A 25819-nucleotide genomic window follows, 5' to 3' on the forward strand; every position below is an offset into this window, starting at 1 on the left:
AGCAGCCAAAAATATCTAGTTGGACTCGAGGGCCGAAATCCGTCACATTTTTCATGCCTCAGAGTGACATGGCCTAGGACTGGAGCAGCGTATGTAATGTAATATAATGTAAGGTGGATTTGTAGATCGCTGCTTGTCACCGGTGAGGGTATCCAGGCACTAAGTAGGTGAGAGTAGGCATGTGGTGAGGCTGGGCCAGAATAGAGGCAGTCTTGATGGTCCCACAAAAAGATGAGTTGAAAAGCCAAGTCTTCAGCTGCTTGCGGAATTCAAAAAGTGAGGAGGAAGCCCTGATTTAATGGGCAAGGTTGTTCCAGGATTTGGAAGAATCCACCTCCCGTTCTGCTTCTGTGGATGCAGGGTGTGCGTGAGTGAGCACAATGCTGAGTGAAGTTATCTGGTAGGTTGGTGGAAGTGAAGCCGGTAATTATGGTATGCAGGTCCCGTGTTGTGTAATGCCATGAATGATGTGTGAACTGGCATCACTTTTGGATGGGGAGGCAGTGGAGCTCTCTGAGGAGTGGTCTCGTGTGGGATTGGCAATGGAGGTTGAGGACAAGTCTGGCGGCGGCATTTTAGATGGTTTGAAATCTGTGAAGAAGATGGGTTGGGATTCCAGCGTAGAGTGCTTTGCCGTAGTTCAATCTGCTTGTGATTAAGGCCTGTGTGATGGTACGTCTGGTGCCCAGTGAGAGTCACTTGAAGATTTTACGTAGCATGCTGTGGAGCCATGCAGAGGTGACAGCGTTGACCTGGGACTCCATGGTGAGGTTGGTGTCCAGGATGAGGCCTAGGTTCCTAGCGTGGTCGGTTGGAGGGGTGTGGGTCAGAGTTTGGCGGGTCAGCAGGTGACGTCCCAAAGTGAGCTCTTATTTCTGAAGATCAGTACTTGAGTTTTGTTGGTGTTCAGCTTGAGGCAGCTCTTTATCATCTGATTGCCCATGCTGGTCATGCATTGTTTGAAGTTTGTCTTGGTGGTACCGGGCCTGAGAGGGAAAAATGAGCTGGGTGTCATCAATGTAGGAGATGACGTTCATTCCATTGAATCTTATGATGTTGGCCTGAGAATTCATGTACATGTTGAAGTGTGTGGGGCTGAGTGAAGATCCCAGTGGGACCCGCAGATGAGGTCCTTGGGTTCTAAAGAGAGGAAGAAAGCTATCCATTTGACTGCTGGTCCTTGTATTCCTGTTGTGTGTAGTCTGGCGATCAGTGTGTGGTGGGAAACAGTGTCGAAAGCAGCAGAGAGTTTGAGGAAGATAACGGCGGCAGTCTGTCCACAGTCGAGGATGGTGCGTATGCCGTCTGTGGCAGCGATGAGGGCTGTTTCGGTGCTGTGGTTGTTTCAGAATCCTGATTGTGAGTCGTCCTGGAGTTTGTGGCATTCTGGGTAGTCAGAGAGTTGTCTATTGATGGTTTTCTCGATTACTGTGATTGGGAAGGGGAGCAGCGAGATGGGTCTGTAGTTTCTGTGGTAGTTCAGGGTCAGCCGAGGGTTTTGTGATGAGGGCGGTGACTTTGGCGAATTTCCAGCTATCAGGGAAGGTGGCCGACCTGAGGGAAATGATGATGAAGGTGAGTGCAGCACTGATTGTGGCTCTTCACACGTTGTACATAGAGGGCGCCTCTGAGTGGGCTGTCTTTATTATTGCTCTAATATCCTCAATAGATAGAGGGCTCAATGCTGTCAGTTGGTAGTCTTTGGTTGATGAAGTTAGCAGCCTGGGAAGGTTGATGGAGGGTGGCTGGTGTTCGAAGTCCATGCGAGTGGAGGTATGTGGCTGACTTTAACCTTGTCGCTGGAGGAGAATATGGGGTCCAGGGTGTGGCCAGCTATGTGGGTAGGGCCTTGTACTAGCTGGGTGAGGCCAATGTTCTGTAGAATTTCAAGCAATTCCGTGGAGAAGGCATCCATGGTGTCGTTGAGATGAAAGTTGAGATTGCCTAAGAGTATTAAGTCTTTGGTGCCCATGGCGAGGGGTGTAGTGAGGTCAGCGAGGAGGTTACTGAAGTGGGTACAAAGTCCTGGGGGCCGGTATGTCAGGGTGCCTTTCATAATTGTTTTACTGTCTGACTGAAGTTTGAAGTGCATGGGTACCATAAACGTGGCTACTGAGTCAGTGTAAGAGTTAGACTTGATTGTGTCTCTGTGGATAATGGAGAGTTCTCCTCCTAATTTATGGGGTCGGTACTGGTGATTGATTTTGTATCCACCAGGGGTGGCTGCAGCATGTCTGGCACAGATGTGGGATTGAGCCCAGTTTCAGGGAGGAAGAGGAGGTCCCAACTCTCGGTGGAGTGCTTGCAGAGTGAGCGTTTGTTGAGGAGAATGCATGTGAGCTAGTGTTGTTGTGTAGAGTGAGTATATGGCGCTGTGCGAGTGTGGGTTTTGAGTTCTGACTTGTTGAGAGATGCAGTGTGTGTGTGGATGGTGGGAGCTCGAAGCTGGTGTGTGGAGGCATGTGAAGTGGAGTAGGAACAGGCACAGGGCCAACCATTGACTGAGGTGTGACCCAGCAACAGTGTTTGTGGCAGCATCCAGGGTGGAGCAGGTGGAGCTCGTCAGCGGTGTAGCTGCGGGAGGCAATTGGACCAGGGTTCCTGGAGTTTGGCACAGTCCAGGTGCAGACAGGCTTGCCTTTGGCATGCCGGCAGCATGGCTGCATTGCAACCTCCATTAAGTAGGGCCTTGGAAAGTGGGAGGAACGCAGGGGTGTGGTGGGTGTGCTCAACAAGAGCAGGAAGGTCCAGCAGGGAGAGTGGGAAAGTCCTGCAGGGAGAGCAGAAAAGACTGAAGGGAGCGGCCAAGTAGGAAAACGTGATCAGCGGAGCAAGTCAGGTAGCAAAAACTGCCGGAAGAGACCAAGATGCAAAACGGGGCAATAACTGGAGCAAAAGATGCAAAAAGAGGCAGTTGACAAGAACAAAAAGGATGCAAAAAGAAGCAGATAAACTGACACAGGGGGCAAATAGAACAGACGGCACAGACAAAGAAAGAGTAGTCACCAAGTCCGGGGCAGAACAAGCAGCTAACAGGGAAAATGGCAGGAAACAGACACCAGCACGAGTCAGAAGGGCAAGGCGAGGTCCAGGCACACAAAGCAGAAAAGAGATGTCTGGGCACTTACTCAATGGGGGTCACACTGCAGCTTCCATTAAGTAGGGCCTGGAGACCATAAAGTCCACTGGAGATGCTCCAGTTATACTGCCATGGAATGCATGCTGCCAGTGGATAACATGGGCTTGCGCTGTCCCCGCAGTTGATCCACCCTTCATCACCACTCCATGCCCTCTGCCCCCAACTTCAAGTTAATTATAGGCAGCAAAGTGATTTGGGTTTTCAGGTGGCCCTTTTCCTTTATCAGACTAATTTGATAGTTTTAGTATTTAATTGTGGTGTGTCTTAAATTAAACAGCCATAGATCAGATTTATCCAATGACACACAAAAAACCCAGATCCCTCGTTTATAGACCACTGAATTGCAGGGATTTCAAATCTACCAACACACTAAGCGTCAAATGGTTCGCTGCTTTGAAGCCAGGAAGAATTTGACATGCTTTCCCATGCAGAGTGGGACTCAGCTGCAGAGGATCCTAGAGTGTCCTACAGCAATGAGTGCTAAGCTCTAATTCTCCACGACCAAGACCATGCAAACTAGGGCAACCTGAGGTGATAACCTGGCCCTAGATTTAGAAGGAGAAAACCATCCCAACTTTGATATACTTTGTTGCCCATCATTTGCTAAGAGCTCGAATGATCCGGCCCTAGTTTATGCAACAAATGTCTGCTATCTTCTGCATTAATCGGTGCACGTCACACACTTGTCCCCCATGGCCTGATTTCAAGCCACCTCACACACTACATATTTCAATTAGAGGCAGGGTATAACTTCTGCTTTTGGCACCTATGTTCCAGTTCACACTTTCTCTACAGGTTCTGAGACCCACTAGGTTAGGCTATGTGCGGCACATGTAAAATAGGATGTACACCGTGAGGTTTCCATTGTGCTTGCTCAGGAATCATGTGGAATAGTTCTGTATTCACCCAGAAAGAGAGGCTGCCGAAAAATTGTCCTATACATGCTAAATTGGACAAATGACACATTCACCACTTTTTGGTGGAAACTCTAAATAAGACCTGATGTGTTTAGGAGGCTTGAGAGCCTGATGTGACCAGGGGCAAGATGAAACTAGAGTGTGAGTTTGTTGCAGAGATGCGGTATTAATATTGTGAAGCATCGGCCACTTTTTATTGACTTTTGAAGCAGACGAAGATCGAACCTTTTACAATGGCACAGATTGTACCTTTGGCAAAAGCAATGAATTTCTAAGGAATTATGTAGGAGTGAGCCCTCACCTTCCTGCCTCTACAGGACACCGTACTAGCCAGCTTCCATCAACACTGGCCATTTTTATAGAACAGAGTCCTGCTAAGTTCCTAGAGAGAATCTATACCCTTTTTTTGTGAGTGCGGCATACCCTCCACATGTGTTTCAAGCAGGTCACCTGAACAATGTGGCTGGTGTCATGCTTTCCAAACGACAACATCTTTGAATCCGAGTCTAAGTGGCCACATTACTCTATGTTATAAAGCCTCCAATTTTTGAAATCACATTCATTTAATAAAAATTGTCTCATTAGGGTAGAAAGCAATTCTGGACCGGGAGCAAAAAGCCGCCCGGACAGGTTTTTTACTACCAGACCCATATTGCAGCTTGGAAGCAAGGATAGTGAACAAATATTGCAGCCTGCAAGCAAGGATAGCGAACAAATATTGCAGCCTGCAAGCAAGATTAGCGAAAAAATCTGATCTTCTGCCTGGATCTTAGGTGGTTGCATATCTCCGCAAGCAAATCTTGGAAAAATGAAGCTAAACCCAGGATGACTGTTTGTTTTATCAGGTGTTGCTCATATGCTAGTTTTTTTTATTTGCCTCAATGCTAACTCAGTGTTCATGAATTTCCAGTTTATGGCATGTGCACACAATATACCCATTATAGCATAAAATGTCCTTCTTGCACCTCCCGATCTGCCTTCTTCAGCTTTACAGACAGTAATCAGGAGTGTGTGATGTGCTTATCCATGGCATTTTATGTGAATAATCATGGGGTGATATGACAAAACCTAGTGGGTTTTAGAGTTTGGCGGATGTGGGACACCCGTCAAAAATTGGTCCCATCCACCCTATTTAGAGTGTATACCCATGTATAAATTCTAAATAAAGCAGATGCGACAAACTCTAACTTACCCCCTTTGTTCTACAACCAACGTGATGTAATACAATTCCATCACGTTGAAAGGATAAGCCCATTAACGGTCAATTGATAATATCTTTCTCTTTGTTTTTCTTATCTACAAGCTGTCACTGTGTAAAATCAATAAAAAACTTCTTATGCTCAAAATTATTCCTGGAGGTATAGTTTACAATTTTGTTTGAGAATTACAAGTAAATAGAAAAGACGAGGACGACTAAGAAAGACCAGTGACAAAGCTAATCAGAGGAGCAATAAATAAAATGAGCCACTTTTAGTTTAAAACAATAGTAAAAAGCACAGTGGTGAGACCAACTATGTAGTATTTTTAGTAGTTCTATAGCCTTGTCTCAGGTTTCTCAAGCTAACAGTTGAAGGGAGAACCAATTATCTTATTCAACTCTGGTTGTAAATTTGAATCCTTAGATCTGCTAATTGTGGGGACCTGGAATACATTCGTAATAACCTTTAGGGTTTATTGAACTTCTTTCGTCACTCACCAGTTGATTTTTTGGTTGGAAGAGCCGACATCACCACAGGCAGCGTAGACGGTGTATCTGTGGTCATGGGCAGTATGGTGGAGGGGAGCGCCTTACGGACCAGCTGCTTCCTGTCTTGAGACACCACTGATGTCTGGTCCCGCTGGATCTCATTGATGGAGACAAAATGGTTCCTGCTTTTGCTGCCATTGCTCGTCACAAGGCTGTTGGGGACCACGTTGACTAGGGGTGGTGGCTGAACAAGGTACTTTACAACAAAAAAAGGAGCAAAGCTTATTGGTATCGCTAGGCGTTAATACAGATTATAAACAGAAAAATGCTTAAATAACACAAACATTGGCATAACATTTTGATGCCAATGCTGAAGTGAGAATTGGTGTGTGCTGTACAGGAATGTTTTCAGATATTAACCCAATTTACTTATTTACCTCATGTAGCCGGGCTCTTGAATTGTGACATAAGTAGGTTTGTGTCGTTGGAAACTACCATTTTATTTTGAAAACACTGTTTGGATTGTATTGGCTTCCTTTAGTCGTCTTTATTGGGCTCCTGTTTATAAGAATTATTCTATGACCATTGGGGAGTTTCAGATTATTGACCATATTATAATTTGGAAATTGAGTACATCATGCTTCTAGTAACTGATTCTAGACTCAGATTTCCGAATGGTTTTGTATTTCCTGCAGGCATTTATTCTAGAACCTTTGTGAATTCTCACTAAAACAGTGTTTGCAAAGGCTGCATTTTTGCACCCAAGATTAAATTCCATTCGCCCACTTATCTGCTAATGAGATATTATCCCTTTTTCCACAAATAGATCTAGTTTATCATCAAGTATTAGGATACTTACTAAAACCCTGGACCGTCAAGATTTAATGTAAAGATCTTGGGCCAAGTTTACTGTGTGGGTGGAGAGAGGCTTAGGTGTGGCCATGGTGAATTTGGATTTGAGAAAATATCTCAATGTCAACTATATGGTGTAGTGACAAAACCATTAAGTATAGGATCAGGAGACCTGAATTGTAATCCCTGTTTTCCTACTATGCACAATTTATGATATTGAGAACATTGCTTTCCTTCTCTCGCCTCTGTTCCCTCAGATGCCAAATTTGGTAATGCTTACAATATGGGTTAAATGTCACATTTAAGCATAACCACTAGATCAGTAGTCTCAGACCTTTTCTTTAATAAGAGCAACTTAAGTTCAATGAAAATCCCACAGAGCTACTAATATTATTAGTATTGTAATAGTGAGCTCATCAGACGAGGTTACATTAGTGGCCACCCCATGCAAGAGGGTCAACAGTGATCACATCAGCGCATCAAACAGGGTTGCCAGCAATAATGCAGAAAAGGCTTTGACAATATGGAATGCCTCTATGTGTGTAATACATAATAGCCAAAGCTGCAAGCTGCTGGTACCAATGTAATTCATTATACTATCAGTAAGCCCCCTCAACGCTGCATGATGTTTTTTCTCTATAATAGCTTTAAAAATATTATGCAAATGTAACCATTTTGCTCCAAGCATCACTTATGGGTTCTGAAGATGTACACACATTTTTGTCTCCAATAAACACTTTTTAATTTTGGTGTACATATATTTTTCAACCATGCAAAAGCTTTAATTGAGTAGGCTGGGGTGCACACTGGAGAGCTACATATATGCAGCTGGAGAGCTACCAGTAGCTCATGAGCTACTAGTTGGAGAAGCCTGCACTAGATAAATCATTGGACATTTACTCTGAAAATAAATACCCAATTTTATTATACAATGGTCTCTGGAAAAACTTCAAAACAAATCATCAGCAAACCTTCTTGATAATGAAAAAATATTTCGATTGTCCTCCAAAAAATTTAAAATAATATTCATTTTTTCGTTTGAAGTTATGGGAATTATTTTACAATTTTTGGATGAAAATCTAAATATTTTCTCAACATCAGAAAGATTTGCGGGTGGTTTATTTTAGGAGTTTTTCCGGAGACCATTGTATAATAAAATAGGGTGTTTATTTATTTGCAGAGCTCAGGTAAATATCCAATGATTTATCTAGTAATTATGCTTAAATGCAAATTTGAAACCATTTCAGGTAGGGGGGCCTGATGGGTTGCCAACAATTCTTTATTAGTCACATTCATTATGGTGGGCCAAAGATCTAAGCCCTGTTCAGGTCTCGGCTAGACAGCACTTGCACAATCTCTTCGAGACATGTTGTATATACTTTGTGGGCTTCAGCCCGCCCATAAGCTTGCAATTTCTTGGCTCTATCATGGCTCTCCTATTCTTTCTTCCCGTTTCACCATGGCATGCATTTGTGATGCATCTAGCTGTGTTTAGCCCTCCCCGAGAGCAGGTACCAAGTACTATATCAATCCACTGGTCACCATGTTACCATCTGTTTTACAAACTACTATTTTCTTTCCCGAAAAGCAATTGACATGATCAGTCTTGTTTTCACTCCCTGTGAGCTCCTCTGTAAACAGGCCAGTAAATCTTGTTTTTATCTCATCACTTTTAATGTGCATTCAAAGACTGAGGTCAAAAGTCAGACACTGTTTGCGTGTCTTCGATGCGTGTACAGGGTATTTCTTCACCACACTCCAATCCAAAACAATCTACACCACTCCAATCCAAGACAATCTGCCCCACTCCAAACTTCCACACTCCAATCCGCCCCAGTCCAATCCAAAACAATCTGCCCCACTTCAATATAATCTTCCCCACTCCAAACCATAACAATCAGACCCACTACACTCTAAAACAATCTGCCCCACTCCAATCTGCCTGACTCCAATATGCCCCACTCCAATATGCCCCACTCAACTCCAAAACAATCTGCCCACTCCAAACCATCCCATTCCAATCCATCTCATTCCAATCTTCCCCACGCCAATCCTCCACCCTCCAATACTTTGCATTCCAACCCAAAACAATCTGCCTCACTCTAATCCCCCCCACTCCAATATAAAACAGTTTGCCCCACTACAGTCCAAAACAATCTGCCCACTCCAATTGGCCGCACCCCACCCAATCCAAAACAATCCGTCCCACTCTATTCCACCTCACTGCAATCAGCCTCACTCCAGTCCAAATAAATCTGCCCACTCCAGTCTGCCCCACTCCAATCTAAAACGTTCTACCCCACTCTAATCTAAACCATTTTGCCTCACTGCAATGTGGCCGACTCCAATCTAAAACATTCTGCCCCACTCCAATGTACCCCACTCCAATCTAAAACGTTCTGCCCTACTCCAATCTGCCCCTTTCAATCCAAAACAATACAACCCCCTCTAATCTGCCCTACTCCAATATGCTCTACTCCAATCTCCCCCACTCCAATCTGCCCCACTCCAATTTGCCCCACTCTAACCTGCCCCACTCCAATCTAAAACAGTCTGCCCCACTTCATGCTGCCCCTTTCAATCCAAAACAAACAGACACACTCTAATCTGCCCTACTCCAATCTGCCCTACTCCAATCTACCCCACGCCAATCTGCCCCATGTCAATCTGCCCCACGCCAATTGGCCCCTCGCAATCCAAAACAATCTGCCGCACTCCAATCTGCCCCACTCCAATGCAAAACAATCTACCCACACCAATCTGCCCACTACAATCCTAAACAATCTGCCCCACTCCAGTCCACCCCACTCCGGTCTGACCCTCGCCAGACACCCCAATCCAATCCAAAACAGCCTGTCCCACTCCAATCTGCCCCACTCCAAAGAGCCCCACTCCAATCCAAAACAATCCACCCAATCCAATCCAATCTACCTCACTCAAAACTAATTCACCTCACCCCAATCCAACCCACCCCAATCCAATCCAATCCACCCCACTCCAATATAGTCAAATCCAATCTACCCCACTTCAATCCACCCCACCCCATTCCAATCCACCTCAATCCACCCCAAACTAATGCAGTTCACCCCACCTCAACCCACCCCACCTCAATCCACCCCACCTCAATCCACCCCACTCCAATCCATATCACTACTATCCACCCCACTACTATCCACCCCACCCCAGTCCACCCCAATCCAATTTACGTCACCCCACTCCAAGCTAATCCACGCCATCTAGTTCACCCCACTCCAATCCACTTCACACCCGTGCAAACCAGTTCACCTCACTCTACCCAATCCAATCCAATCCAATCCAATCCACCCCAATACAGTCCACCCCACTCAATTCAATCCAATCCATCCAGCCCACCACACTCCAATCCATCCCACTCAAATCCAATCTACCCGACCCCACTCCAGTCCAATCCACCCCACTCTAGTCTAATCCACACCCCCTCTAGTCCAGGCCAACCCAACCCTCCTCTCTAATTCACCCCACTCCAAACCACCCTACTCTCATCCAATCCACTCCACCACTCCCGAAACCAATCTAATCCACCCCACTCCAATCCACCCCAGTCCAATCCAGCTCACTCCATTTCAGCCAACCCCAATCAAATCCAACCCGCTCTACCCCAATATACCCCATTCTACCCCACTACCTCAATCCACTTCAACTCACTCCACCCTATTCCGCCCACTCTACGACACTCCCCTCTACGGCACTCCACTCCATGCCACTCCACGCTAGGACACTGCAGTATACGACTCTCTCTACCACTGAACTCAACTCCCCTTTACTCAACTATACAACACTTTAGATCCCCTACTCGACTTTAGGACATTCTACTCCAACAACTCCAGTCGACGACACTCTAATCCCCCGACTCCGATACTCCATGCCACTAACTTTTAGGCATGCTGAACAACAGCCATACTGGGGTAAAACATGGAAAAACACATTGCCAAAGCCAATACCTATTGTATAGGTGAGACCTATTGGCTTAGTCAATGCTTGTTTCAACTGGGTGTGAAAAAATGGTGTAATCCCTGATTCTTGGCGAGGTGCAGTAATTACCATAAGAAAGGTTGCCAAGACGATCCAGCCAACTATCAGTTGATTTTTTTGCTGGACGTGTTGTCCAAGATCTACATCCAAAATTCCCTGATCTTCCTTAAGGCATGGGCCTTTGCTAGTAGGCGAATCCCAGAAAAGCAAGGTGGGTTTCGACCAAAGTATTCCACAGTCGACCACTGTTGCACCCTCTGAGCTGCTGCCCAAAGGGCAGTAGGCACAGTGGGTAAATTATGCTCCTTAGTTAATTTCATGACAGCTTTTGACCGAGACTTCTGTGGCAAAAACAGGGTAGATGGTACATTCCCAAAGAACGTTTATTTCTGGTATGACAATGACACAAAAATAACTGGGTCCAGGTCGACCTGACTAGGTTAGTAATCCTAACCAATACATTTGAAGTCAACAAATAATGAAGACAGGGGTGTGGACCAGCCTCTCTGCTCTTTAGGCTTTTTATCTAAGATCTCCCCAAAACATTGGGGAACTCCAATTAATGTGCCTCTAATAAAGGTGAGGTGCATACCCATTGTCTTATGTATGTCAACACTCTGGTCCTCATGGCCTATACTCCGATAGCCCTGAAATGGAAATTGCTAATTTTACATGCCTGCTGTGAGAGGAATTTGCTTATCATTAATGTGGATAAAACCAATACTATGATGTTTTCAAATTGGTTGGAGAAAGTATGTTTAAGGCATACAAAGGAATATAAGTATGTAAGAATCACCTTTTCTTGGAACTTGAAGTGTGATAGCCACATGGTGAAAATTAAACTGGACTCTTTATCACAGTACATTCCTTGAGAAGATTTGATCAGAGGTTTGGAGGATCATAAGTGGACCTATTAATAAAGGCAGTGGCAGGGATGTTAATGCTGCAGGGCCTTTATGGAGCTAAATTGGTGACTTTGGACCACTGTGTTGATTGGGAAGCCCTGGAAAGCGTGTGTCTGGAGACGCTCCTGGTGTTTCCAACGAATGCTGTAGGTCATGAGGTTGGAACTTACCTTTGACTCCTTGATCCTGTTAGCAAGATCAGGCACACTTAGATTTGTGTATGGTCTTATTCAAGAAACTAATAAAGAGAACTTATATTGTATGACTATGCAGGATATTATGTAGTTTACAAATTAATTCTTATGAATGTTCCTATTATCAGTGGGAACAAAGGATCTAATAAATGACATACTCAGGAGTGCCAACACTTTGAGGGTGAGTGCACTGAAGAATATTCTCCATGAGAGAGTTAAGATATGCTCTGCAGTCAGTGACAGACATTTTCTGGTCTCCTAAAGTTCTATAGCCAGTTCCTTGCAGTACCTTGGAGCAGGGGTCTTGTTTCCTTTGTTGTCCCAGGTCTGTGACAAATGACTGGGGAGCAACCTTCTACAGCTTCGGCTCGTATCAACCCTGGTTGGAGAATTTTTGGCTTCAAAAACAGAGTTTTGGAAAACAATGGATTTTGTTTTTGTAATTTAAAAATGAAGCACTCCGTTATTCATTTACTGCCAGAGTAAACCCTCTATTTGATTGAAAGGAGAAAGACGCTGCGTCCATTCTTTATGAAGTTTGGTATAAGACAAAGGAGTGAAGCACATGTCACTTTATTTACTGTGAAGCAATTCGATAGTGTGATATCAACTGTCAGATATATGTTGCTTATTCAAAAATGGGAATTTTAAAAGAAGAAAGGAATTTTAGAAATGTGTGGTGAAAATGGTATTTGTTTTTATGAAATGCTATTTTATCTTAGATGTTTCCAAAATGGATTTTGGAAATGGGATATAGGACACTTAGATACATTTTAGTCAATATATATTCAATGAATTTGAGTGGTGTAGTGATGAAATTGTAACGGTTGTATTTGTTCTCATTTGTTGATGGAGTTGCATGTGTATATTACAATAAGATGAATGTTTTCGAAATAAATATTTTCTACCTATTTCTAGTAATTCACATTTAAAATTTTTTTTTAAAGAAAACCTGTGCTCAATGGATTGTTTTTTATTGGGGAATTTTTTTAAAGCGCTGCATACTATTATTCGGTAGCCTCAAAGAGTGTACATAGATATATATTGGAAGAAACATTATTAGATAAAACTTGGGACTTCTGAGAAATTGATGGCTGGTGGTGTGAGGTCTCATCCAATTTACCATGATGTAATACTAAGGCCCTGATTAACAGGTAGATTCCGACCCATGCGTAAACACCTGTTTATACATGGGTCTGAATTATGAGTTGGTACGTATTTGACCCATCCGATAATTATCGGATGGGTTAAATACCTTAACTGTAGTTACATTTCGGCAAGTCAACCAAATTTGTTGGAGGAATATCCTACAGTAATCACTGTACCATGTGGATTTTGGTGCGTAAACACCAAAACCCACAAGTAATTCCCCACTAATTTGTAATAGGTGCTTTTTTATTGCACCCGATAAATAACATGCCCCATGGTATTGTTATTTATCACATGTGGTAAATGACACCTAAACTCGTAATCAGGGCCTAGATCTTGGGGGCCACACATAAGGAAAATAAATTCTCAGATGTACTTCGTCAACAAATACATTCTAGAATGCTCCCGGCTCTGTTGCGAGAACTGTTTACAGTTCTCCAGCTTTGGTCTCCAGAGCTGCGAACAATACACCATCTTCAGACCTGGACCGGAAGTAATTGTTTCTCTGTAGTTTCTATCTATTTCTTGATGTTTCTTTGTTTATGATATAAGGGTGTATGTGATATTGTTTTGAGATCTGCTTTGTATATAAACGTTTGCCATTGGTTTTCCTCTCCACAAAAACGGGGCAGTTTTTTTTTAAATTTAAGAAACGATTGGCTAATGGAGTCATAAAAGCAAAAAAATCACCACTCCAGTGCAGTTTGTAACTATAGTTAGGCTGCATCTACATGGCAACTTGGACATGAAAATTAGAAATGTGATTTGAATGTAATGTATTGGTTTGTGATATGGATGTCTCTAATTGATTTGTGATTGAGTGTCATCTATTGATAAGTCATTTTGGAGGTCATATATTGATTTGTGATTTCGGTGTCTCTTATATTGATTTTTAAATCAAATTTCCTCATTGACTAATGGATGTTAATACAATATTTTTGATTCATAAGTCATCCATAGATATCTGATTCAAATTGTATTTGTTCTTCAGCTTTCACAATCAAATCAATGTGTGATTCTTTTATTGCAAAAGTGTTCATAGTTTAGGAAGTCCCAAATCAATGTGTGATTTAGATATTGTTCATGAATTATGTTTCAGTAAGTGGGATGTCTCAAATTGATTTGGGGTATTTTTTATGTGGATGCAACACATCAAAATGCTATTTGGAGAATTACAATTCACTTGTGATTTAGATGTTATACCTTGATTCGAATTATGGCAATCCTTTCATTATATTTTGATTTGGAATGTATGCATTGATTCTGGTGTCAATCAATTATGTTTTAATAAACGTAAGAATCCCACATTTTGCAGAGTTCATTCTGCATATCCCTGGAAAAACCAAAATGAAAATCAATACACCAGAGTTCCACAAAACATTTAGTTGTTTCACATATATCATAAACTCCCCACAAAATGATAATTGTTTCATAAGTCTGTTATCACATTGATCAAAGTTGCTAACTTCACTTTAGCCCAGGACGGTCACCCATCCCCTTATCCTTCTTTGAGTTTTAGGCCTCAACGATAGCAATAGAAGCAGTAAGCTTGTGAAGAAGCACAGTTGGTTATTGTTGCTACTGCAGAGAACTGGTAGAAACGCATGGCTTTAAATTCTGGCTCAGCCTTTCATCCTTCAGAGGGCGATAACGCAGGCATTTTCAAGTTCAGTAAAATAAAAAAAATGCTATATATTAATGCCAAGAAGTCTGCCACCGAGTTTTCCTTTAATCATATAAAGCATAATTAATTTGCCCTTCCTTTGCTGTGTAATTTAGCCAAATTTGTCACGCAGTTTGAGCTCCCACTGTCGTACAATTCCAGGGGCCTTGCTTACGGCGCCAATATTTGGGAGTAAGGGGATTTTAGGAGCAGAATGATTCGGCCACAATTTCATTGTGATAAATTGTGCAGGCAAGAACAGGACAGAAAGGCACAAGGCGTACTTTCACTCGTGCACCCCTACACTTTGACTGTGGTGACCCCGGCTTCCGGGAATAATCTCGGATTGTGGGTTTTGTCTTGAAGAGTTTACATGGCAGTGAGGCGTCGATAACTGCACTGCTCATGCAGGCTCCAGTAATTGCTTTTTGGCAACGGCCATGGCCTGCGGCGCTGCACCTCAGATGGAAACACGAGTCTTTTTTGGAGCCTACCCAATAGGGCGCAGTCATCACCCAGCACCCTGGGTGACCCACAAAACCCTTCACCAAACGTGGAGCTTCTCCGCTTTATTTTTTGGCTCGTCTGTGTGTTCCTTCCTCTCAATCTTGTATATTTTTATTTGTGAGCCTCTCTGCCAAGTTTAGATTTTGTTTTATGACACATTTAAAATTGAAAGTATGGCTAATGGCCAATTTTGGCAAATGTTGCAACGGTGGTTCAGTGAAATAGAGTGACTTGCTCGCAAGCACGCAATATGTTTAATCGGGGCTGGGATTAGAAGAAAGATGTCCTTGTTGCCAGACTGACAGATTAGCGCTTTGACCACCGTGCCTGACCATGTCTGATCAGAGCTGCTTAACCGACTTGGGGTCAAGTATATGTGATTGATGCATTACCCACTTGTGTAGTGTAGCTGTAAGTAGGCCATTCAAAAAGCGGATATAATATCTTCCAGAGGCAAAAGGAGGCTGTAGACCAGTGATACTCAAAGTACAGCCCAGGGGCCGCATGCAGCCCTCCTAACCTTCACGTACAGCCCCCTGATCAACAGCAGCACTGGGCTGCTTTCACCCAACTCAGCACTAACATTAAAACAATGTTAGATTTACAGGCAAGCCTTTAATTAAAGTTTATTTGAAGCTAAAGAAAGGAAGTAACTAGGTTGTCCTGCACCACTTAAGTTTAGGAACACCTTCATTTTCAAAGCCATCCTGCAGCAAAAAATGTAAAAATATAAGATTTCTTCAAAAGTTCAAAAAGTGTATTTCATGAACATGCAGAACCATTTCACCTTAGTATGTCAGATAGTACATTGAGAAGTATTTTTTAAGTGATAGTTTTCAAATATGATTTTAGAAACATACATCTTCCTCCACACTGACAACAATGCCAATAGTGAACTAAGAGGTCTCAGTTCTTAAGTTCACTCTTAGGACGACCTCTTATTATATATGAACAACATAAAAGTTTATTAAATCAAACACAGAGGAAGGTTTTCTGCAGCACACATCCTGAAGTCATGTATTTGGAGGTCCTCTTATATGTGATAATAAAAGACAAGCATTTACAATGCAATGGTCTCGGCAATATTATAGGTAGAGCTATTGGTATTGCTCATTATTTTTTTATCATTTTTGTATCCCTAAATAAATGGCATTGTCATTTCTATTGGCATTAGTTTTTTTTTTTGCATATGTGATACCTATTGCATTAGCAGAGAGAGAGTGAGGTAGGCAGATAGAGAGTGAGGTATTGAAATAGAGAGTGAGGTAGTGAGAGAGAGTGAGGTAGAGAGTGAGGTAGTGAAAGAGTGAGTTAGTGAGTGAGGTATTTTCTGATGTAGTGAGATAAAAACAGTGAGTGATGTTGTGAGAAAGATTGAGGTAAGGAAAGAGAGAGTGAGGTAGTGAGGGATGTTGTGAGGTATTAAGATAGAAACAGATAGTGATGTAGTGAGGTAGTGAAAGAGTGAGTGTAAGTGACTTAGTGTATTTGAGAGAGAGAGTGAGGTAGTGAGATAGAGAGAGTGAATTAGTGAGTTAGAAAGAGAGAGTGAAGTTGCGAGGTAGTGAGAGAGTGATGTAGTGAAGTTTTGAGAGAGTGTGTTGTGATATAGTGAGGTAGTGAGAGTGAGATAGAAATAGATAGTGATGTAGTGATAGAGAGTGAGGTAGTGAGATAGAGAGAGAGTGCATATAATGTATTTTAACCTGCGTGATTGTTGGGAAATCTGACGTATATATCCCTCCCCCCCAATCTTCCTGAAGAAGTTACCCCCGTGCATTATGCGAGGCTGACTGCAAATAATCGAGTCCTGTATTTCACAAGAAGCATTGACCAATAACCACTGACAAGAAGAGCTTGTGCCCCAAAAACTTGCCCAGGGCTGTCTGCCTTGCAGGCCAAAGAAGGCAGAGTTCCCTCCCAAGCCGTGATCTTCGTGCGAGCAAGCAAGTCCTATCTGCCGCCATTTACTGTAACCTCACAGACTTCACTCAGGCGTCCCTGCAAAGGACCCCCAGGGGTGAAGCTTCCATTGGTGCAGCAGGTGCAGTGGCACCAGGGACACACTGAGCCTTGAATATTATTGTATTTCACACTTCAAACAGCAGCCGGGGAGGCATGTCCTTCCTTGCACTAGGACCACTGACACACTGACTACAATAACAACACTGTGAACCCCGCTCAGTCAGGGGGCAAGCCTCGATATCCGCATCCGGCACGAAGGCGCGGTCCGACTGAGGAAACTGCGCACTCCGTGCCCCTTTGAGGAGGGAGATAGACAGTTGTGTCAACAGAGCTCAGTCCTCAGGGGGACATTGTGGCGACGAGATTAGTAGCTTTCTCAGTACTGTCTGTAACGCATGCGGGGCCTGAACTCAGCTCAAAAATCATATTCAACATCAGAAATTAGGTATTGCCTGAAACCGACTCAAGCGGGCATTGACTGCTGGTTCACACACACTGGACATAGACGCGCCGCTCGTCCGCACTTAAACTACTCTGATAACTGCACAACGTGCACGTCAGTTCTTAGGTTTCACGCGCTAGAGGAGTTTATGGAAACTGTAACCATTAGGGAAAGCCCCTCTGTAATGGTCACGGGGACACTACACCCTCAGTGCTCAGTCTTGTTAAACACTGATATAAACTGTGTCGACGGCGCATCACTTGTTAGTATGACTGACGCAAACTGACCACAGCTCAATTTTTAGTCAAAATGTCGTTTTTGTGATATAATGAATATTTCTTGTAAACTGTAACAGTTACTTTCGCAAATCTTAATTTTCCATTTGAATGCCATATGGAGTATTTATTTGTCATTTTGTTTGAAAGTGTGCACTTGTGGTATTTACGTGGGCTGCATACATGCACCTCGCTGCTCCGGTGTAATGTGATGAGAGTGGTATATTGTTAACTTTACCCACGCGGTGGGACTCGTGGTACACAAGTACCGATTTTAAAGACGCCCCATGTTCATAATGAAGCGCTAGGATTTGCATGTTTGTTGTATTGGCAAAATGTGCCCATTCTGTAGTACTTTGGGTAGACTGGCACAGACTCATTCAACACACGCCTCGGTTTTCAGAATAACCCCGGCGAGGACTCAGCAAGACCGGGGCATTGTGTTGGAATGTGCGAAGATGCCCTTCCGGGATGGGGCATCTCTTGAATGTCAAAGCCCCTTTTCCAGGGGGTCCGGGCTTTGTTTATATCCAGATGGCGCCGATTACTTCCCAGTAGGGACAGTGGGCGGTCATTAGCAGCTCACTGTGAGGTAAATTGGTAGGGGTCGCTAGGGATACAGTGGGGGTGCTCCCGTGTGGGCGGGGGCGTGCCTAAGGTGGTGGTGGGCTGCATGGCTTTTGTAAGTGCGTTTACATAGCGCCTCAAACCTGCCGAGGCGCGAACAATTAGGGCGTCGATGTTGCAGGGTCAGATTCAGGCAGGGACAGAAAATAGACCCGGGCTGATTGACAGAGACTCGTTGCACGGCCTTTTCACAGAGCCTCGTTCGCGTCCTTTCAGCTGTGGATTACGGGCAGGGCAGCCCCACTTCTGTGGAGATTTACGTGGCAGCGCGCGCAGCCAGTCACCCTGGCAGCGGGCGAAGCAGCAAAGCTAATGCCGCACAGATGGTGGCATGGCGTGTGTTTCAGTCTGGAGCAAAACAGGGCTTTAACAAAACATTGATTTGCACACTTGTATGATTTATTGTCTCTTTCTAATGTATGCGTATGCTCTAAAGTGCTCAGATGCCCCATATTGGGATGAGAGAGGTATTAAAGAATTAAATTAAACATAAATTAGTGCATTTAACTTGTTATTTGTTTTGGTATTCATACAGACAGATATATCCGATATTCTTACAGTGAATGCATATCTCTTACACACAAAGTCAAAAACATGTCTCCAAATCACAGTTTCTTTTAAGAATTTATGAAGTGATAACCTAAGAGCCTTTGTTTCCCTCCATTGCATTGGCATTTAGATGCTACGATCAAGATCGCTTCCAGCCAGGACGATACTGGAACACAAGTGAGACTGGTGGCTCTTTAAGTGAGGCCTGTGCGTTTGGACCCAGTTGTAAGTGAAAGTGGGAGAGACGCCTCGTCACCGGCAGGCTGCTGCTCTCTACGGAAAGCATACCATGCTACAAGCACATCTAGAATGCATCCCGGTGTTGGCAAATTCAGCATACTCCATCAGGCCAGCAGAACCAGAGCAGGCTCCATAACAGCTGCTGGTTCCCTGATCTAGCTTGACCCCCTCACTTCCTGCACTGCCTGCACGTACCATACGAATCTATGCAACAAAGACATTAACCCACTGAGCTCAGCTGTCTTACATAAAACACATCTGTAACCGACATTTATAGGCGATGCTGTGAAGCAGGAACATTAACCTGCTGTGTTATTGTAAGAGCTAAACATGAGATGAAAGCCCACGCAGGTCACTCCTGCAAATGCATTTAACACCACAGTCACCGTCTTCCACCCAACAAGTCCTGGATACGCACCGATCGTTGCAACTGGTGCCTTACCCCGTAACCTAGTGTAAAACAGAGCCTGCCTGTGACTAAAGTAAGCCAGAAGAAATAAAATGTACTATCCAACTTTTCCCTGCTGCTAATTTCTCTGAGGAGGGAGTTTGTAAAAAGAAATAACACATAGCTCTCATGACTACCGAATTTCTGCAGCAGCCTTCGCTGAATATATATCGATTGTCCGAGCATTGTTTTATTGCTCATCACCCCTGCTCTCGCTTGCAGCTAGGTACATTACTCTATAGGGGGACTGGAGTTCGTAGCTATCACTTCTGAAACGGTGAAAGCAGCAGCACCGAAACATGAAGGAAAACACACGACGAGCCAAGAACAGCGCAGACACAAGCAAAGCCGGAGTTCGTGGACGGCGCAGTTCTCTGCCCGGCGGGTCTGTTCCCAGATAATAACATCGCACTGCGGTCTGCGGCGGGGTACGCAGGACAATCTCTCGGAAAGGGAGGCGCTGGCCGAAAGTTCATGCACTCTTTGGAGAACCTACTTTCATACACGGACCCAAAGACCTTTCATTTGACAGTCATCCCATTTCGACACTGCGCACAGTTTATTTTAGTGTGCAAACTGCATGTAACCACGCTGGGCAACCTACACTCGGATGGTGGTGCTGTGTCGTATCACAGCCCCCGTTTTTCAAGGCGGGCCCGACTTGACGTTATGTTACGCCTTATCACTCGCTCGCTGTAAGCTGAAGCGCCTCGCGCTGGAGGCAGATGTCGCCTGCCACACAACGGAAAACAGGCAGGGATTTGTAGGAGAGCTCCATACAATTTAGCGATAACTTCAGGCTCGACATGAGGCTGCATCACATAACAAACACCTACCTGGTTACTCCTAAAGCAGGTCAAGCCACTTAAAGTTTTGTACGCTCAACATGAGAGGACTTAATAAACCGGTAAAACGCAGGTGCTACTGTCCTAGCTAGGGGGAGAGGACGCCATGAACACCACCGCCTTTCTCGAGCGAAGAAGAAATGCCTCGGAGAAAGGCAGCGGCCGTTTCAGATTCGGGGGCGTGTTTCTTTTTCTCTCCTCTTGCCATTGGCTGGAGGAGAGAAAAACACGCCTGAGAAAGGGCGTGGCTAAAAAGTAGAAAGAACAGCAAGAACACGCCCCCGAATCTGAAAAAGACGGAGCCTATTTGGAGGGACGGCTCTCTCCTCCAATGCCTGGCCTCCGTTTAGGAAGCCAGCCAATGGATGAGAGGCAAAAAGAGAGGCGGGCTAAGGAGCCACTCTAGGAAACATTAAATCTCGACTTCCGGTTCTGCCTTCGGCAGACCGGTAGTCCTCGACCTAAAAAAGGAGGGAAAGTGAACTGAAATGAAACAATTTTGTAAAGTGGGGAAGCTGGGATTAATCCCAGGTTTTCTGGTTTCATATTGTGCAGTTCAGCCACTATATGTATATGCCTCGCTTCCCCTATACCCACCATACCGTAGCCCCCCTTCCTCCCCCCAACCCCCCCGATCGCACCCCTGCTGGCATCAATGCGGCCCTCAGTCACATTATAGGCCAAACTTTGCGGCCCTTCGGAAAGTGTTTGTGAGTACCCAGGCTGCAGACTATACTGAGCGGTGGTGGGACAAGAGCAATCCATGATTTAGAGCAGGCTGTAAACTGTGATGGTGGGAATTTTGTGTATGTCAATTTAAAGCCCGCTCATGAACTGGGGGCAGTATTGATCTCTTAATGATTTTGTTGCCCTTTGAATGGACCTGGTCGCCAATTAAATTTATTATTCACCAACATTTTACCAATTAATGTGAAGCACTTTAGGCTCAGCAATGAAGACTGGCAGGTATTATAGTTGAACCACAAAGATGTATTGAAAGATGTAAATAAATAAAAATAAAAAAAGTGGCTAGAAGACAGTCAATTATTCAGTAGCCTGATGCTCTGGATAAAATATAAGAAATGAATATGTGGAAACAAATATAGTTCAGCTCTAAAGAAATTAATGAATGGAGGAGAGCAGTTGGCCTAACGGCTAGGGCGCTTGACCTCGGACCTGGGTTCGAGTCTCGGTAATGATGCTGAACATCCTGTGATTCTGGCCAAATCACTTAATCTCCCTGTGCCTAACAAAAAATAAATGTGTGTCCTCATGTAACGTAACTGGTGCTATGTAAAGCGCTCTGATACCTGATTGGATTCGGGTCAAGCTCGCGCTATATAAATCTCTGCAACAAAAAAAAAATCAAAGCTATAAATCAGAGGTCAGACTGATCTGGAGCCACCTCCTAAAATTTAGCAGAGAGTGAACCGAAACATTCTCAGGAATGGGCTTCTTTTATAATGCAAAATACAATTAAATCTATACATGAATGTAACTATACAAGAATCATACAAATCAAACCAATCAGGTTAAAGGAAGAACGATGCAGTATCTGAAATCACATTTGAGAGCAAAATCCTGAAGAATCACATAATGCAGTTCCCTTGCCTGGGGCCCATCAAATACCTCAATAGTTAGTTAAAATATTAGTACTTTGAAAACAAGAAGTTATCATGATAATCACATGGTTGTGCCAGTAGGCCTTGGCTGGTAGGAAAGTTCCTACGCTCCTGTTTGCGGATGATACCCTCCTAATTTCCAAGTCACCAGTAGGTATCCAAAAGTTGCTTTCTAGCTTTAAGGCCTTTTGTGATACCAAGGGCCTGTCTATAAACATAAGCAAGACCAAATTCCTCGTTCTTAATCCTTCCAGGAAAACGGTTGTTCCCCCTACCTTGGACTCTGTTCCTTTGGATAGAGTCAATGAATTTGACTACCTTGGTATTCGTTTGTGTGCCAATATGAGTTGGAAGGCGCACCACCAGAAGGTGTTTCTGACACACAAGAGAGTTTCAGGGGCCCTGCTCAAGGAACATCGTGCCTCAGCTTTAAAACCTATAGGGGCACTGCTTGATATCTATAGGGCAAGGGTGGTGAGTGCAGCATTGTATGGTGCTGAACTGTGGGGTATACAGAGTGTTGACACCTTGACATACCTCGAAAATAATTTCCACAAAGATCTTATGTGGTTACCCCATAGCACCCCTACTATTCCTCTTTTGTTAGACGCAGGCACACGCCCAATTTGTGAGCAAGCTAGGCTACGTCCTCTCTTATTATGGGCCAGGATATGGAATGTCCCTGAACTGAGTAGTTATGCAGATGCCCTTAGCGAAATTCTATCCTTATCTGGCTGGCATAAGGTTATCTGGCTCAGGGAGGTTAAGCGTCTCCTTTTGGACCTGGGATTAGGAGATGCCTGGGCAAATAGAACAGCACCCTCAAAACAATTGCTTAAGAAGATCTATTGGCTCTGGGTGGATAATGAGAGGTTGTGTAACCCTAACCATTGTAAATCTGTCGCCCAGTTTTTCTTGGTTAAGGAGATCCCTTGCAGAGAACCCTACTTGGATTCAATCCTTAACCCGGGTGACAGAGCATTATACTTTAAATTTAGGGTGGGCGTTCTTCCATTAGGTCTGTTCACGTCTACTTGGAAACCTCCATACCAAACTATACCCTATTGCCCCTTTTGTGATTCTAGGGTCGAGTCTACAGCCCATTTGTTATTTGAGTGCTATGCTTATTCTGTGCCCAGGTCGAGATGGTTAAAGCCCTTATGTAGGTGTCTAGGCACAAGATCCTGTCTGGAAGCTTTACGCATATTACGTTCAGACGCCCGTCCCTTCTATGCCTGTTGCTTGGCTAAATTTTTGGGCTGGGCTTGGAGGATAAGATCTGTAAGAAAACAGTTGTTACAGTAATGTACTCTTCTTAATTTTTTTAGATATTAGACAGTCATGGAATTTAATAACTTTTTACCTTGTAATTGTATATGTGTTATTTATTGATTGTTATGTGTTGTATTGTTGTGCTTTTATGACAAACTGTCGAAATAAAGCTTTGTGAATGGAATGGATAATCACATGGTTGTGCCAGTAGGCGAGGCCTTTGGAACATTCACTCTCAATAGAACAATGTGCTACAAAGTCCTGAGGATGTAAAAAAGTGATGTGTTTAGGTGCAAAGGAGAGTTCTAGTGGGCAGCAGTGTGGAATGTAAAACCAATACCTCAGAGCACAGCAGGTAGGTTCAGCATCGTCTTTATTAGCACCTCATCCACCAACCCAGAGGCAACTGTCCATATCACAACACCACCACAACACCAAACTCCTCAAAGTTCCAGAACTCAATAGAGATGAGAGCACCTGCAAAGGAACACAGAAAGGCTCCAATGCAGGAACTGTCATAAGATACTACAGTATAACAGGCATTGTCATTGTTTAACATATGACATGTTTTGCCAAATTAGGTCTCCATTATTGATTATGAGCCACTGACGGGGCATGTATGCTTTGTTTTGCATTGATTATCTGCCAGGTCCTCATTAGGAGGGATTGTAATGTACTGCATATCATCGTCTTTATTGTTTCTTGTACTGTTTGCCAACTGTAGAGTGTGTATATATATATATATTTGTGATTCTATGTATAGTATTTACCTTTGTGTGCATTTAAGCACTTTTCCGTTTTAAAAGTGAAGGCACAATGATTTATTAAGTGTTATTATGTGTGTTGCTGAGTCTCCAACCCCTCTCCCTTCCCTGATGCTTCGTCATTGCTTCCTGGTGAGTCAGGTGCCTGGTTTTCAGTTTGGAGGGAGTATAGTATGTGGACACAGGGACACCAGTGGTATACTACCTTAGATGATGCAAAGGAGGCCAAGCAATCCTTGGATGCCTCCGGGCCACTAAACAAATCCACGCAAAAGTCTTGAATTAGCCAACGAGGGAGATTGGTTATTCTGAGACTTCGAGAAGTTTCTTTACTTCAGAGGAGTCACGCTGAACCTTCCCCTAGGTAGCAGACTTGGTGTATTGGACTTCGAAGTTCCTTTTCACGTTTGGTATAGGATGGGGCACAAAATCTCACAGGTACCAATCTCATGAGGTACTTTTGCCCCCACTATTACGTGCGCAAGAGATGGTAGGTTATATTTATCTGGAAAATAGTTTGCAGAATAATATTGACTAACCAGCCAACCAACTTCTTGCCAATGGGCAATGTCTAATCAAACATGCGCTTTAAGGGTCGTATTGCTACAGATCAATAGGAGATTTGTGATATTCTGCTAGAAGCAGACCAGCATCAGATCTGTTTTTTTCTCCAAATGCTCATTTGTTTATTTTTCATATGCCTCTAATAAGTAGGTCCTTCTATGCAAACAATGGGCAGGTTTTTCAGTCTGAAATAGCTGCTACATCCAATATGCCATCTCAGCATCTTATCCATGTTGCTAACCAGCAGCCAGCTGGCATGGTCAAACAGGAGTTTATAACAAGAAAGGAACCTAGAGCTTTTTAGCGAGGTCCTGCACAATGCTCCAACGATTGCGAAAGACAACTGTGTATGCAGTTCCTCAAGGGGGGAGGAACAAGTCTCTTATTGAATGCCCTCACACACCTAGCAAGGTGTCATGCTTCATCATTGGGCTGTGCTCCTCATCGGGCCGGCGCTGCAATGCCCGACGGGCGACTTATTCAGAAAAGTCCGACTCAGGAGTTTCTTTAAGGATAAGACCACGCCCACCGGCAACGACACAGGCTTACGAAGACCATCTACCTTCACCCCCACTACGGCAATGGTACCCCCGGAAGTTCTGGCCTTCGAAAAAGCAGTCCTCAAGGACATCAACTCCATGAAACCTAAGGATACGTTCCACAACACATCACGCTTGGAAAATGAAGCCATCAAAAACCTGGCCAATGAGAAGACCATTACAATCAAACAGGCAGACAAAGGCGGAGCCATTGTTATCATGTCCACCACGGTCTACAGAGCAGAGTGCCTATGGCAACTCAACGACACCAGGTATTACACCCACATAAGAGAAGATCCAACCAAGAGACTCACCATCACAGTAAGATCTCTTGTGACGAATGCGCTGACACAAGGATGGATATCCAAGAACGAATCTGAATTCCTCATGAACAACAACCCTCAAGTACCGTACTTCTATACGTTACCCAAAATTCACAAAGGCACCCGACCACCACCTGGGAGGCCCATTGTGTCAGGGATCGGGTCCGTCCTGGAACCCCTTTCCCGTTTTTGTGACCATTTCCTACGACTATTGGTGCAAAAGACCCCGACATTTCTACTCGACACAAGGGATGTACTTAACATCATCGAACTTCACAACAATGAGGGATCCACACTGGACGCCTTGATTACCCTGGACG

General features: G+C 44.0%; 1 protein-coding gene across 2 annotated transcripts in view; it reads right to left on the minus strand.

The window, feature by feature from the left end:
* The window catches only part of LOC146833118 (angiopoietin-related protein 2-like), a 208799-nt gene that overhangs the window by 106319 nt on the left and 76661 nt on the right, over positions 1-25819 (minus strand). For both annotated transcript variants that reach the window (XM_085600741.1, XM_085600740.1), the window contains exon 3: positions 5753-5999. In XM_085600741.1, the coding sequence (XP_085456867.1) occupies positions 5753-5999 (247 nt within the window). The remainder of the gene's footprint in view (positions 1-5752; positions 6000-25819) is intronic.

The sequence above is a fragment of the Triturus cristatus genome, chromosome 4_2 (assembly GCF_964204655.1).
Source record: "Triturus cristatus chromosome 4_2, aTriCri1.1, whole genome shotgun sequence".
Lineage (NCBI taxonomy): Eukaryota > Metazoa > Chordata > Amphibia > Caudata > Salamandridae > Triturus > Triturus cristatus.